The sequence below is a fragment of the Hipposideros armiger genome, unplaced genomic scaffold (assembly GCF_001890085.2).
Source record: "Hipposideros armiger isolate ML-2016 unplaced genomic scaffold, ASM189008v1 scaffold_83, whole genome shotgun sequence".
Taxonomy (NCBI): Eukaryota; Metazoa; Chordata; class Mammalia; order Chiroptera; family Hipposideridae; genus Hipposideros; species Hipposideros armiger.
In genome coordinates, this window is record NW_017731433.1 from 603,231 (window position 1) to 619,641 (window position 16,411).

Consider the following 16,411-nt stretch of genomic DNA (forward strand, 5'->3'; position numbering starts at 1 on the left):
TAATAGATAAGCATGATATCGGGGGTGGGAGGGCAGTAGATGGGGGAGGGGGGTTGTTACTTTGTGAGGGTGAAAAGGATAACTATTGCATTATTCTGTACACCTGAAACTAACAATAAAATTGAAAAAAAATTAGATACATATCTAAAAAGCATAAAGAACTTAAGAAAAAAGAATTACATTATCTTAGAGAAATGGTGATAAACATATTATCTAAATCCATAATTTTTCAAGTGCAAAATCAATTAAAAAGCTATAATTTCACATATATATGGTAGTATTACTGTATTAATGTAGATTTCAAAATGTATTCTACATAATTTTTATTTTATATATCAGTTAATATTTTAATAAATTTCTTATAAATATTTGGCAATGTTTTCACAATGTAATATAGAGGACTGAAAATCAGTTTCAGCATATAATTCTAAGCCAAGTATTGGTTAACAACAGACTTTTAATGGAAGTAGCCAAATAGACTTTGTAGACTGTAAGATCAAAGCTGGAGTTGCAGAGTAAGCTTATATATTTTGTTATACAAGCATATTTGGATTTAAATTGGGTTAAAATGACCGCCAAGTGGAAAATCTTTTTAGGCAGTTTGTATAACTGGCAGGAACATACTAAAACACAGATAAGGATTCCAGTCCACCACAGATACTTCTTCTTAATTTGATCAAGGCTAAATCAGTTGTACTAAACCTTCAGAATCCACTTGAGTTACGTTATCCACATTTGCCATATTAATGTATAATTTTTAACTATTCATTTCACTTTTGCCATGTAGAGACAGCCTAAAGCTATTTGTAATTTCTTTAAAAACTAAGAAATTTGAGAGAAAAAAACAGGAATTTGTAAGTTTGAAACTTTATTTTTACCATCAATATATGTGAATACATCAAGACCTAAAAAAAAAATGTGCCAACAACAAAAATACACAATTTATTGTCTCCTCTCAATACACCAAGCACAATGATAAATAATTCATATGCATTATCCTCAATTATCCTCAATAACTTTGAGGCGTAGACTACTGTTATCCACATTATTCCATTTTACAAATGAGAAAACAGAAATAGGAAGGAATAAAGTCATTTGCTGAAAGTCACATAGTTAATAACAGGTAAAGTTGAGATTCAAATCCCCAAAACAAAAGCTCTTAACCCCTACCCCAATACACAATTTTTCCCTCCTAAAGACCCTATCATAAAACATAGAAAGCCTAACTCTAATTATCCAATCAGCATTATCATCTGGAACGATGGAAGTTAAAAACACTTCAACGCCACCACAGTCTGCTTCATTAGATCTGCCTAGCTTGAATTTTTAAATAACTTACTATTGTGCTTTGACAAGTATCATAAAACATTATTTTCATTTGAAATCAAAGAATAGCCTTTCTTAAAATCTTAACAAAATGTTTAAGTATGTTTAGGGCCTAAATCTTGGCTTCCATATGCATCAGTTTTCAGGTAAATCAGCTTTTTGATTACTGTGCATGTCACTACTCTGCTTTCCAGGAAAGGCAAAGGCTGTTTATCCTGTCTGGGATGTCCTTTCCTTGCATTTCCTACTCTAAGGAAAAACAGATCCTTATATTCCAGGTTAAGTCTTATCTATTGCATATCACTTGTTCAAACTCCATGGCCTTTAAAAAGGGCTCAACACAGAATAGGATTCAATAGAAACATTGTCTCAGCTACTACATAAATCCTTTTTCAGATCATGAACAGTGGGCCTCCACAATTCAATTCAACAAGTAAGTCCCCTTTAGTTTTCATAATTCCAACTTCAGGAACATTAGCATTTGTTTATATTTTTAAACATTTCCAGGTAAATATAATTGGCTAAAATTCCTTAAATTGTGTTCACCATTATATCAAATAAGATAATAGTATGATGTAATAGTAAGGGCATTATTCCAACAGCCAGGGTTTTTCATTTAATACTGTTATTAGCTCTTCATTAGATTTATAGCGTTCTAACTCCTTGAGCCCAGTTAAAAGTACCATGAAATAAGGCTAGTAATATAGTCTTAAGTCAGAAGTGATTACGGCTATGTTCTCTGAAACTATAACATAATCTACAATAATCATTAGTTATAATCATTGAATTTTGGGGGGGGGATACTGTTTCCTAAGTGTGCTTTAAATATTTTAAATTACAAAGGATATTGGAGTCTCTTCAATACTAGCTGAAAGGAAGGTATGTCTAAAGTCTATATTACAGAAAAATTTTAAAGAAATGATTCATTCAACGAATATTTGTTAAGTAACTACTAAATTGCAGGCATAATTCTAGGTGGTGGGCACAGAGCAGTGAACCCAACAAAATCCCCACTCTCATGAAGTTTACATTATAGGTAGATGGAAAACACACACACACACACACACACACACACACATATATTAAAGGGTGATAACTGCTATGTAGATGAATGCAGCAGCTTCACGAAATTGGAGAGTGCAGCTAAGCTGTTGCTATTTTATAGAACTGTCAGGGTATGTAACATTTGAGTTGACCTTTATTGATATGACGGAACTGTGGGGGGGGAGGGATTTGTTAGAGATAAATTATGGTTCAATTTTGAACATGGTCAGTTAGTGATTCCTGTTAGATAGGCAAGTAGTGGTATTGACTAGGCAGTCTGAGTTCACAGTTCAGGGAAGAGATATGGGTTTGACATGTAAATCTGGAAACCATCCAAGTAGAGATGGTCTTTAAAGCCAAGAGAGTGAACAAAATTACCTAAAGAGTAAGTAAATAGATTAAAGAGGAAACCTAAGAACTGAGCTCTGTGGCATTCCAATGTTAATGGGTCAAGATTACAGAAAACCAACAAAGAAGATTGAGAAGGGACAGCAGACAAAGTAAAACAAAACCAAGGCAGAATGAAGTTTCAGAGGAAGCCAAATGAAGAATCAAAGAAGAAGAGAGGGATACTATGTCAAATATTACTGATAGATTAAGATAAGAACTGAGACTTGACCACTGCATTTAAGAATGTGGAAGTCACTGGTGACCTTGATAGGAGCAGTTGCTGGACAGTCATGGAGACCAATTTCTGAATGGAGGGGTTTCAAGAGAGAATGGGAATTTAGCGATTCCACTTCTGGGTACGTACCCCTAGTAACTGAAAGTAAGAACTTGGATAGATATTTGTACACCCAAGTTCACAGAAGCATTACTCACAATAGCCAAAGGGTGTCCATCAATGGACAATGGATAAACAAAATGTGGAAATTACATACAATGGAATATAATTCAGTCTTAAAAAAAGAAAGAAATTCTGATATAATCTACATCATGAATAAACCTTGAAGGTATTATGCTAAGTGAAATAAGGGCAATACTAAATGGTGACTAAAGAAGAAATACTACATGATTCTACTTATATGAGACACCTAGAATTGTCAAATTCATAGAGACAGAAAATCGAATGGTGGTTGGCAGGGGCTGAGGGAAGGGGGTATGTGGAGTTATTATTTAATGAGGACAATTTTCTGTTGAAAAGAGTTCTGTGGATGGATGGTGATGATGGTCGCACAACAATGTGAATGTACTTAATGCCACTGAACTGTACACTTAAAATGACTAAGATGGTAACTCTTAAATTATGATGTATTTGCACTAAAATGTCCAAAACAACCTTAAATATAATAGAAAAAAAATACTGAAACAACTAAAAGTCGTTCAACATGTGAATGAATAAAAACATTCTGGTATATCTATACAATGGAATACTACTCAGTAACACAAATGAACAACCAATGATAAATGTAACATGAATCAATCTCTACATGGAGCAAAAAAAATCTTACAAAAAAGAATATATACCACACAGTTTCATTTATAATACATTAAGTTCAAGAATAGGCACCACTACATGGATGGTGCTAAAAATCAGAACAGTAGTTGTCTGTGTGGTGGGGATTAAGTGGAAACGGCACCAGGGAACTTCTCAGCACATTCTATGATCATAACGGGGGTACAGACATTTTTCAAAAGGCATCTAATTGTATATTTAAGATCTGTCCACTTCACAGTAAGTAAATTATTCCTCAATAAAAGAGAGAGAGAGAGAGATGGAGCACGAGAGGAGAAAATATAATGACAGCAAGAGAGCCAACTCTTCAGAAGTGTTAGCAAGAGATACAGAGGGTGATGTGGGAGTCCAAGGAGAACGTTTGCTGTAGTTTTGGTTTGGGTTTTAGATGGAAGATACTGCAAGCTGTTTGTGTGCTGGCGATCTAAGACAGAGAAGATAAGAGTTAAGGTGTGATGTTGAACAGGAAGAGACTCAGTGTGTCGCTGGCCTTCCCCAGTGGCACGTACACGTCACCCTCAGTAACAGTCACAGAGGACAAGGATACGGCTACTAAAGCAGGTTAGGTTGGGAGAGGTGGCAAAGGCCACGTGAAAGTTCTACCCCAATTATCGAGTACGTACGAGCAGCGCAGCTTTGTTCTCACACTGTCCACAAACCTTCCCTTTTATCTTGGGTTTTTCATTTCCGGAGGAATTGGTCATTTTATAATTAAGTGGTTGTCTCACTGTCTCTGGAAGAAAAAAAACAAGTCAGACTAATCACTTTAAAATACGAGGCTTGGTTTTGTGATTGATAAAGTAATGAAATTATGCATAGTTCTAAATTCTAAAATAATATTTAAATGTTAGTTGCCCGATAACAATGGCATGTAGCCAAGTCTAATCCTCCCAGTAGGCTGGGGAGCCCACGGTCCCCCTCCGCCCCTTGTCACCACAGGGCCACACATATCCACTCATATGCACTCTTGGAACTAGACATATACAATTACAAAATGTAACAGTTAAAAACTATACTCTTGACAGAATTCCTATGGCATTCTGTCCCATCTCTAGATCAAACCGAAGCCTACACAGAACATCGCCTATAATAAATGTTATATACATATATAATGTTATTTATATATAAATGTCATATATATGTATGTCATATATATGTCATCTATGTGTGTATGTATATAAATATATATATATATATATATATATTTAGAACTTGTTCTACCAAATTACCTTAACCATTCCAATCAAATGTTTATCCTCTATTAAAAATTCTTATTTCTTTGAAGTTATTACAAATTAAAAATTGATTATGGTTTTTGCTTTTGTCAAGATGTTTTAAAATATAATGGAATTTTTCAATATTCTTTTAATTTCCTAGAGTAAAATTTCAAATTATAATTTTATACTGCGAAATGATCTCCCTGGTTAAAAGAGTGTATCAACAAATTTTAAGGAAAGTCCTCACTTTTAAAAAATGCTATATTATAATCATATTCTAAGTTGACATTTTTGACATAAAATTAAGGTCCCTCCCCCATAAAAATACATAAATGAAATGTATTTTAAATACCAAAGATAAAGAGACATAATTTGGGGTTTAGAATTTGTATATTGCATGAACAATTCTAGCTCTTTAATTTTTATGTAATTCAGTTGGAAAGAAAAATTATATATATAGCATCTAATAATAGAGTGGTAAACTATTTACCTTGAAACTGCTCCTTCAGTAATTTTAATTTTACTTTTCCAGCAGAAAACTGTATTAATGAAATAGATACTATTTGTCAGGTATACATTTTATTATTCAAAGATAGTTTAAGTTATTAACAAAAATATAAGAAAGCTGTAACATTTTGGTGCATCTTGAACAAAACAAACATTTTGAAAGAATAATATAAAATATATAGAAAAGGTCATCATTAAAGCATATATAGATTTTCTAATTAAATTAAGAGGAAATTCATAAAAAGAAAATACATTTGGGAACTCTATATAAAAACCAGTTCTTAAGGGCTGGCCGAGTGGCTCAGTTGGTTAAGAGCTCGCTCAAGAGTTTGAGCTCTGAGCAACAGTGGTTCGATTCCTGAGCTGAGCTGCCAACAGGTGGCAGGATGGCTCAGCTTAAAAAAAAAAACACAAAAAAAACCAGTTTTTAAACATGCCATAAATTATTTTTTAAACAAAAATCTTTATATGTCATCATGAAATGATTTTAGGGAAGCACTATTCTTAAAATACTGTAAAGGCTTTTCTATCTCTGATCTTTCTGAAAGATGCAAAGCCTAATATTTGTGTAGATTGAATCTAAACTGAATGCTGACTGAGCTACTCTGCTTACATAACTGTAGACACCAATATTATTATCTTATTTGTCCAATTTAGAGAACCAGGCGTTTAAGTATCATAGACTTAACCTTCAAATACATTATTTGTGATCTCTGACTTTCCCAAGTTGTAGACAAAAAAAAAAAAACTGAACAAACAAAAACTGAGTAAATAAGACTCACTGCTAGGTATTTCAGATAATCACTTAAAATCCTTGAATCTTAAGATTTTAAGAAATAAAAGACTTGCCAATTGCACATACTTGGCTTGGTCTTATTAAAACCAACATTCACAGTACACAAACGAGCTTGGAGGATGGAGCACATTTACACAGACCCTGTCAATTCATGCCGGGTTTTCAATTTGCAGTTTGCATGCTCAATTGCCCGGTTTGTACACGAGAATATGAAAACAATGGCTGCCTCTATGTCTATGGCTGCACCAATTGCACTCATCTGAAAATTTAGCCCTAATTATTCTCAGTGACTCTAGTGGTTTTGCTTCAAAGGGGCATTTGTTGTTCACATTAAGTAGCTACTCAAATGTTATATGCACCAAACACACAAAAAAAGAAAACAGGGTTGAAATCATCAATGTTCAGTGAATCACACTTTTATTTTTAAACTGGCAATGTTATACAAGCTACTGATAACTTAATTTCATGTGTCATAACCAAATTATCCAATATTATTACCTTAACAATACACCTGAACTGCAACAAAATCAATGTGATTATAGGCTACCTGGGCAGAATGGATTTGCCAAAGCGAACTGAACCCATTATTATTAGGGAATTTTTATAATTTGTATTTATTATTGTGAAGAGTATTTTTCTGTTCCATGAATAGAGTTGTATTTACCTCAAATGATTCAAACCACATAAAAATATTTCAGTGAATAAACTGCTAGCTGCTATTTTTAGGCAAGTAGAATTTCCTCCTAAGTCTAATTTTTATCTGGGAAAGAGCTGAGGGTGGAGTAGGGCTGGACAAAGGCCACATACACACACACACACACACACACACACACACACACATAACCATATGTGTATACGAATACATGTACATATATATGGATACATGTATATGCATACGTATGTAGATCCAAACATCAGTTATTCAAAATACTGAAGTCTGTACTTTATACCACTTATACCTCCACCAGTAGTTACTAAAGGGGTACCATCACGGGTCAGGACAGCTTAGTGGCGCTACCACACAGACATATATCATCTGGGTCACTGGGGTCAGACTATGCTGTCAATAACAGCCTTTCTGGCATTCACAGATGTCCCCAAACTCCCACCAATGCCCTCATACGGCATGCTGGGCCCACACTTCTCCCATAAGCGACCTTTTTAAGTATTCTCTTTCTTAACCCAATTAGCTACTTACCCTTTGCCATTTTCTACTGCTTGTCCTGCCAGCCAGGCTCCCCTGCCATTTCACAGAGCTCTTATTAAATAGTCATTTAGCTACCTTATGCCTTAAATATTTCCTCAAAATGACTCTTCCAAAAAGTTCACATGAACTGGACCCACCTATCCTCAGACACAGCCTCCTCCACAGAACTTTCCAGAGGAACAAGCTCCGTTTCTACTCCCTTTCACTCACCAGAGAGAAGAAATGTTTCTCCCTGTTTGCTCCTCAGTGCTGCTTCCAGAATACTGTTCTGCTCTCATCACTCAGCAGTTTCCTTTACTAAAGGTCCTCACCATCTACTTACTGCCTTTATCAATATCCAGGGTCCTTTTCAACCTGAACTTCAGGAATCTGCCCAGCGTCTCTATCACATTTCTGGGTGATGATGGTGGAGACGTCAATGTCCATGTTCACCTGACATGCTGATGCTGAGAAACCCTCCAACATACTGACAGCCATGACCATCTAAATGCCTCATCAGCCACCTGACCATTATGACAAAACATTGAACCTAAGCAGCAATCTGAATGGCCACACCTTTAAAGTCCCAAACTCAAGGGTTTCTCAGTGCTACCCATGATCACCTCACTTCCTTCCTCTTAGAATGCCCACAGCTACCCACCATTGTGAGGAAATAACACTGACTGGGTCCACTACCAATTCATGCTGAACAACTTCCGTGGACTCATACGGCTCTTCAGCAATCCATGTATCATTTGCTGCTAAACCTCAATCATGATTGCCATAGTGGCTACTCCAAACCTTCTCCATTCCAAAAATATCAAATTCATCCCATTTCCCTTTCTTAATCTGAGCAGATGATCTTACCTTCAACTTTACTAAGAATGTTGAGATCTTCCCATTAAGAGTTTTCCACAGCTTCCTACCTCACCTGCTATCAAATGAAACCTCTAAAAATTTCCCTTTACTGCCACCTGTTTCCTCTTCCTTCTTTCTTATCTCAGAGAAAATGTGCCCTCTCCTAAGACTAGACCCCAGCAACTGGCTCCTCTCTCATTTACATCTTCAATCTTTCTTCCACTAGGTGAGTCCATCCCTCAGCTACAAACTGACCCATGTTTCCTCCCTGACTCTAAAAGACAATAAAATGAAGTCCTTCCTTGATCCTGTTAAACCGTTGAGACGTCACCCTCTGTTCTCATGGTCACTGAAACATTAGTCTTTACTCATTGCCACCCACCTTTCTTTTTCAACCACTTGAAAATATGTTAGCATCTAATAACAATCTAATCACCAAATCAAATTCAGTGTTTCCAGAAAGTCTCATTCTCCATAAACAGACATTCTAATGTGATTTTCAGTTAATGTTACAATTGGTTTCACACATATTATCTCACACATTGCTCAAAACTCTGTGAAGCAGTTAGCAAGTATTCTTATGCATGTTTACAAACATGGTAACAGAAACTTAGAATGGTTAAATGACTTGCCTAAAATCACAGAGTTAATGAAATGAGTGAGGAATTTAATCTACAAAGTCTGACACAGAGTTTCTTAATCTTGGCCTAGATAATTCTTTGTTGTGAGAGCTGCCCAGTGCATTGTAAGATGTATAACAGCACCCATGCCCTATAGCCATAACATACCATTAGCAAAAATAAAACAAAACAAACAAACAAACAAACAAACAAAAACCCCTTAGCTATCAGTGGTAATAACTAACAATGTCTTCAAATATTGACAAATGTCTCCTGGGAGGAAAAATGCATTCAAAACTTTTTCCATTGCACAATGTATTGGACAATGATGACTTCTCCATATTTGCTAAAAACACACTCCTTTACTTTTGTCTTCTATAAAATTACATTACTTTGATTATATTCCTACCATTCTTTCTCTTCTCAGACTCCCTATACTACCGAGCTGGCAAGTTAATTACTTTAGAACCAGCCTGAAAGCTTGCATTCCAAATCTTGGCCCTGACACTTGACTTTGAGAAAGTTAAACTTAATTGATGTATAAATTATTGGGTTGTCAGGAAAGTCATGAAGCATTTTTGCAATGAAAAACAGAAAAAATACGTCATGACTTTTCCGACAACCAAATACTTCATCTGTGGAACTGGAAAAATTACAACTGCCTTTTAAGGGTGATACAAACACTTAATGGGATAAAATAGGAAAAGCAGCTAAACTGTTGCCTGGAATAAAACAGTGAGTAAATATTAAGTTCTCTGCCTCCATATTCCTTGAGCTTCGCCCTTCACACCTGCCCTTCCTGAGCTTTATCCTTTACACCTTTCTTCTCTTTTTTATAAATTCTTAGGAAGCACATTTACATTCCCAGCTTCAACTAAACACATGAATATTCAAATAAAACTCTAAATCTTTGAAATTTGCTAAGAGGGTAGAACTTAAATGTTCTCACGTACACAAAAAGGAATATGTGAGATGATGGCTGTGTTAACTCGATGTGGAATATCTTTCACAATGTAGGATATATCAAATCATCAAGTGGTATATTTTTTAAATCTTATAATTTTATTTGTCAGTTATGCCTCAATAAAGCTGGGGAGAAGAAAAAGAAAGGAAGGAAGAAAAGAGGGAGGGAGGGAAGGAAGGAAGGAAGGAAGGAAGGAAGGAAGGAAGGAAGGAAGGAAGGAAGGAAGGAAGGAAGGAAAGAAGGAAGGAAGGAAGGGCTAAATCTATACCCCAGAACTTTTTGTCTGACTTCCTTCTTTATTCTATCTCCTAGTCAATGTGGCCTGAAATATTAGTTATATATTTGACTTCTTCCTTTCCTTTCTCACTGTGTTTTGGTTCCATATTTTTCTTTATATTTCTTCTTCAGCTACATTCTAATTCAGAGCCTTCTCATCTGACCTCTAAGATTATTTTAATAGTCTTTGAAATAGTCTCTCTGCATCTATATCAGTGGCCTCCAAAGTAGCATGTGTGCATGCCTGAAGGAGCTCAGGAAAAGACCAGAGAGTAGAAAAGAAACATCTATTGATGTTTATACTGTCCTTGATTAATCTCCATATTTTGATTTACAATATTAGTAAACAAGTGTATATATATATGTGTGTGTATATATATATATATATATATGCACACACACTTGTATTATATATTAGTAAAAACAGTGGGGGGGTTTGTGTGCGTGTGTGTATATATATATATATATATACACACACACACACACACACACACACACACACACACACAAATATATATACACATTTTATCTATAAATAAATAAAGAGTTCATGGGTAGAAAGTCCATGCTCAAATTTATTGATATGATGCATGATCAAAACAGTTTAAATGTCATTTTCTCTGCATTTATTAACTCCAAATGCACTGGATATTTGAACAAATCAACCATCATATATTATCACCTTGGCTTGCTACCCTTTTGCTCCAAAGCTGTCAGGGAATTCCATTCACCTAATGAAAACTTTAAGACTCCTGAGTCTGGTATTCAAGGCCCTCCCTCCTGCCCTAGCTCACCTTCTATACCCCCCTTCAACAGCAACCTGACCCTCCAAGTTTTCACCCTCTTACTCAATTATGAGGTTGTGGGACTGGCATTATGACATATTCATCACTTTTTTCTTACAAGTACACCTAGTAGACTTTCAAATATTTGTAGAACTAAACTATTATTTTCCAAGCACAGATGGTTTGTACACTGAATAGTTATGGCAAAAATTACACACTGACTTTTTCTATAAATATTTTTATATGTGTATCATCTTCCACATTATATGATGATCTCCTTGAGAATAAGGATAATTTTTTATACAAGCAAGAAGGCACTTAATAAATGCTATTTAAAAATAAGTCAATAATCACAGTTAGCATTTTTTATATATTTACAATAACATCTGAAACATGGAACACTATCTCAGGAAGTAATAAATAATGCAAAGCAAATTATAAAACTTTTAATCCAAAAAATTTAAAAAAACATATTTCAATAAGAGAATGACACTACAGAATAAAATGTTTTTTCAAAGCCAAAAAGTTTAGAAGCACTGTAAGATGTTTATAGATGCCAACTGCCCAATGAAAGTTTAATGACAGCTATATAAAAAAGAAAAAGGTATATAAGTTAAAACTTACAAAGTCACGGACCTTGTACTAAAGAATCCAGAAGCAAAACAGTTTTCTTTACAGAAATACAGTTAATCTGGTTTTAATCACACATATAATGTAATGATACATACATAGTAAGGATAAACCAATTCTATAGCTGGAAACCTGTAAGAATTCTTTCCTTGGATATTTTTCCACATAGAAACAATAGTATATGAATAATAATCATTATTCAAGCAGAACACAAACACGTTGAACCAATGTGATATAATCAAAAGACAGAAAAAAGTCTGTCCTCTGGTATATGAAATAATAGTTTCCACTTTAATATAGAACTACATAGTTCTATTTTACACACTTGAAACCAGAACTGAATGGAAAAAAATGGTTTAGAAAAATTCAACTCAAGGTGAATTTCTAAAAATCAACTTGCAGATGAAAAACAAAAAACATATCTGAATAATGAAGGTTGTATATAACCTATAAAAATGTAAGTTTAATCAAAATACACTAATATACAAAGTTGTTAAAACAAGAATAGTAAATTCATAAGTATGGAACGGAATGCTAGATCTGAAAAAATAATTTATATCTTCTTGCTTAGCAAATTGCCTGAGAATCAAATAGTATTTCCTTACCTTAATAACATTTCCTTTATTTTGTGACATTATATGTGATTGATTACCCAATTTGCCCACTTTTCCAGATTTCCAGTGATAGCCACTTGACCTTCAAATACAAATAAACGGAAGACAAAATGTAATTACTAAATACACATCTACTTTTAATGAAAACAAATATATTTTCCCTGTTTCAGGAAATAAAAATTCAGTTGTTAACATGTAAACAGATCACCACAAAATGAAAATAAAATGTCAATAATGCCACAATATCCTCAGTAATTTTAAAATATAGCTCTATCGTAGTTGGAATTTTTGAGACAAAATGAATAAAAGTGAAATGTCCAAAGAGATGAAGAATTCCCATTTTTGAGACATTTATAATGCCTAAAGACAGCTTCATGAATATATAGAAATTTTAAAGACTGTCATAAGCGTTAAAAGCTGAGGGTCCACAAATGTAAAGAGGAAAAAGAAGCAAAACACGAACATTCAGCAGATCTACTAAGTGATCAATTCCTTATTAAGATTTCAAATGAGCCCCTATTGAAAGATAACAGGGATTGCAGAGAAGGCAAACTGTTTAGTTTTATAATTTAGTTTTCAAAGCACTTTTATTGGAGCTTCACAAAATTCTTTTAAGTCAAACAGGGCAGTGAGTCCAACTCTTATTTAAAAAATAATGAGACAAAAACTTGTGCAAGGTCACAGATAATAAATAATAAAGTCAAGATGAGAACACTGGACTCTAACCTCCTAACTAGTGAGTGGCAGGTTCTCATTCTGGCTATGATATTTACTATCTGTGTGACCTCAGGAAAGCATTTAACGATTCTGAAAATTTAGTCAAGCTTTAGAACATTTTTAAAAATATCTAGAAAATGTTCCTGAGCTAATGAAAATTCATTCTTGGGGCTAATTTCAGAAACTCTGATTCACAGACATATTCATGATCCACTGAGAAATCCAAAGCAGTGAAGGTTAAGAAATAGAACTGGCCACTGAATCATTAAGAGAAGAGCAGCAAGATACACAATAAACTCTGTCACCTGGGATAATGTACAACATTGAGATTCCTGCATTAAACCAATCCTTGGGTTATTGGAGAGAGTGTGTACACATCATGAATAGTTTTCAAAAAGTTAGACTCTAAAGATAAATACTATGGAAGCTACAATAAGTATTTGAATATTCTTTAATGGTTCAGAAGGTACTTAATAGATATTTGATGTCATCACTTTGAGCACAAAACAAAAGCAAGTTTAATATATAGAGTCTGGTAATACTTAGACTATCAAAAACACATGAAACATGCACTCTCATTCTCTACATGAGAAAGTCACACACTTTTGAAGGCTATTTGAAAAAAACTTTCTCCAATGTCTACCAAAATGTAAATTATATATATACTTTGATCAAAAATTATACAGGTAAGAATTTATCCCATAGATGCTCTTGTAAATACACAGGGTGCCAAAAAAATGTATACACGTTTTAAGAAAGGAAAAAACTGTATTAAAATTCTAATACTCGATATATACTGATAACAAAAGATGAATACAAGTCATGTGTATACATTTTTTGGCACCCCCAGTATATGCCAAAAATATATAGAAGCATATTCATGGCAGTATATGTAATTACAAAGTACTGAAAACTTAAAAAAGATATGAAAAATAAATGTTATTATGTCTACACAAAGAAATACTATGTAGTCATTAAAAGATAAGACATTTATGGGGGGGGCATTTAATTGTAAAACCGGTGCTATAAAATGTGCTGGGTGTCAGAGTACAGCTAAGAGGAGATATACTCCCATTATATAACTACCACTTCTATTTGACTTTTATCATATTTATTTATTTTTATAATAAAACCAAATTTGTAGTAAAATTAGTCCAGACATACAAGCATAATATTAGAGTTATCATTAATAAAATTTCAGCTAAAGTTCATTTACTAAAAATATTTCAAACATATTGAGGGTTTTAATGATTCTTATATATGTACAGCACACTCCTGCCTCAAAAGTCTTTTAATAAATAAAAATGACTCTAAATATAAACTGGCAATCTCCTGTTGATGGCAATTTTATGGAAGCAAAGGGTAAATTCTGCATTGTTGTCCTATAAATGTTTCAAAAGAATCACATAAGAAAAGAAATAAGAAAATGTAAGAGCATATATAAGGCTCAGAAGGAACAAAAATAATGGTATTTTTTTTTAAAAAACAGCATACCTTACATGAGAAACACAAGTAGAAGTAGGGGATATTTAATATTGCTAGTTCATCAGGAAAACCAGAAATTATTCATTTGAAACAGATCTTTATAGGAATGATAACAGTATATAAAATAGTTCTTTAGTATATAAAATCGTTCTTGACATAAGTTGGTTTATCCCTCTGAAATTGTCTAAAAATGTCACCTACACTCTTTCTTCCTTTTCTTTGCTCCTCGTTGAATGGAACTCTTGCAGTTTCTTTTCCATCTCTTGGTTCTCCATCTCTAATTGGGCTTTCTCCATCCTCAGCTCTTGAGCATTTCTGAATAAGATTTAAATGCATATTATTTATTTGAGGTAAACAAACAAACAAAAGCAAGGCAAAATAATTTTATATCATCTTTTCTCTTAAGTAAAATTATGAATAAGAAATAGTGATGAAGTATTTTCCCGTCTTTGTATTGCTTTGAAATACGGTTTCTGAAGTTAGCCAGTGCCTTCCATTAACATCTCCTCAAGCAAGGTATCTCTTCAGATGTTAGACTTTTGCTTTCCCTATTACATTGCTAGAGGTTTCAAATCATTATTCACTTTATATATGGGCTATATCTTTATATATGCACAAATATCTATGACACATAAATAGGAAACAAAAGAAAAATTATTTTCTAATTGCCTACTCTCATTCCTCTAAAGATTCAAGTAGTTAGAAGTACAGGGTTTAAAGTAACTTTTTTTTCTGTATAGGCAGAATACACATTTTTGCTGAACTGATCATCTTGGAAACCTTCAATGAATTTCTACCTTTATGTCATGTATGTATAATCCAAAAAATAAACAATGACAACAAAAAAGAGCAGAGCCAGCTTGGGGCCTATCAGGGAAAATATATCCATTAAGCGTTTTGTTATAGAATCCATCAAAAGGATTAAATGAGAACTGAGCCAAGCCCAACCTATCATTTCCTCCGAAGGAAAGCAAGAAGGAGACATTTTTGAGGACAGAGCGGAGCCCACTTATAGATTCTTATATAAAAAGTTTCTTTTTTTTTGCTGAGCCATCCTGCCACCTGTTGGCAACTCAGCTCGGGCTGGGACTTGAACCCCTGTTGCTCAGAGCTCACACTCTTGAGTGAGCTCTTAACCAACTGAGCCACTTGGCTGGCCCAAGAAGTTTTGATAATATCTGAAGATCATCAAGATTTTGACACAAGCCATTTTCCTCATTTTACAACTCTAGTCTCTATTCAGCATTAGTCACTAACGCTCTCTTTCATAGGTCTAAGCCAATCTAGTTCTCTAGCTTTTAGTATCTACCATAAATTTAAATCTCTTTCTTCATTATTACATTAGTGGATTACTACAATCATGCAGCGTAGGTGACCAGGCATGTTATGGCAAAGAAACAAAATAAGAATAAGGGAGATCAGAAACAGGAACTAATTTACAGAGATGGTGAGCAGTCACCAAAGAGCATGTGAGCCAAAGATACGTCCCAAAATGGATACAATCTAGGGAGATATATGGAAGGTGATAGGAGGCAAAGACTGTCCAGAGGGTTCGGAGAAACTGGCAAAGATATCGAGGGAAAAACGGTATTTTCATTACATCTGCTCCACAGGAGTAACTCAGCCCCTACTACGTACAAGCACAAGTAGGTGGTATGACATGAGACCCAATGGAGCTTCCAGTATAGTGAGGAACACAGACAAGCACGCAGGTGATTGAAATACATGATTTTCACTGGGGCTGCACAAGGAGGTACGTAAGCACACAGGAAGGGCACAGACACAGCCCCTGGGGCTGTAGGAACAGATCCTGGAGAAAGTAAAGTCTGAGCAGAGCCCTAAGGGGTAAAAAAGACTTTATAAGCTGTGGGATGTGGTGAGATCAGTGTTCCAGGAAGAAAGGAAAGTGTGTGCATAAGTAGAAAAGAGT

General features: G+C 34.4%; 1 protein-coding gene across 1 annotated transcript in view; it reads right to left on the reverse strand.

Annotated features, from left to right (window-relative positions):
* The window catches only part of ZBBX (zinc finger B-box domain containing), a 113,694-nt gene that overhangs the window by 86,913 nt on the left and 10,370 nt on the right, over nucleotides 1–16,411 (reverse strand). The window contains exons 4-7 of the mRNA XM_019643911.1: nucleotides 14,683–14,796; nucleotides 12,271–12,361; nucleotides 5,534–5,582; nucleotides 4,450–4,559 (exon numbers count right to left, since the gene is read on the reverse strand). Of these exons, the coding sequence (XP_019499456.1) occupies nucleotides 4,450–4,559; nucleotides 5,534–5,582; nucleotides 12,271–12,361; nucleotides 14,683–14,796 (364 nt within the window). The remainder of the gene's footprint in view (nucleotides 1–4,449; nucleotides 4,560–5,533; nucleotides 5,583–12,270; nucleotides 12,362–14,682; nucleotides 14,797–16,411) is intronic.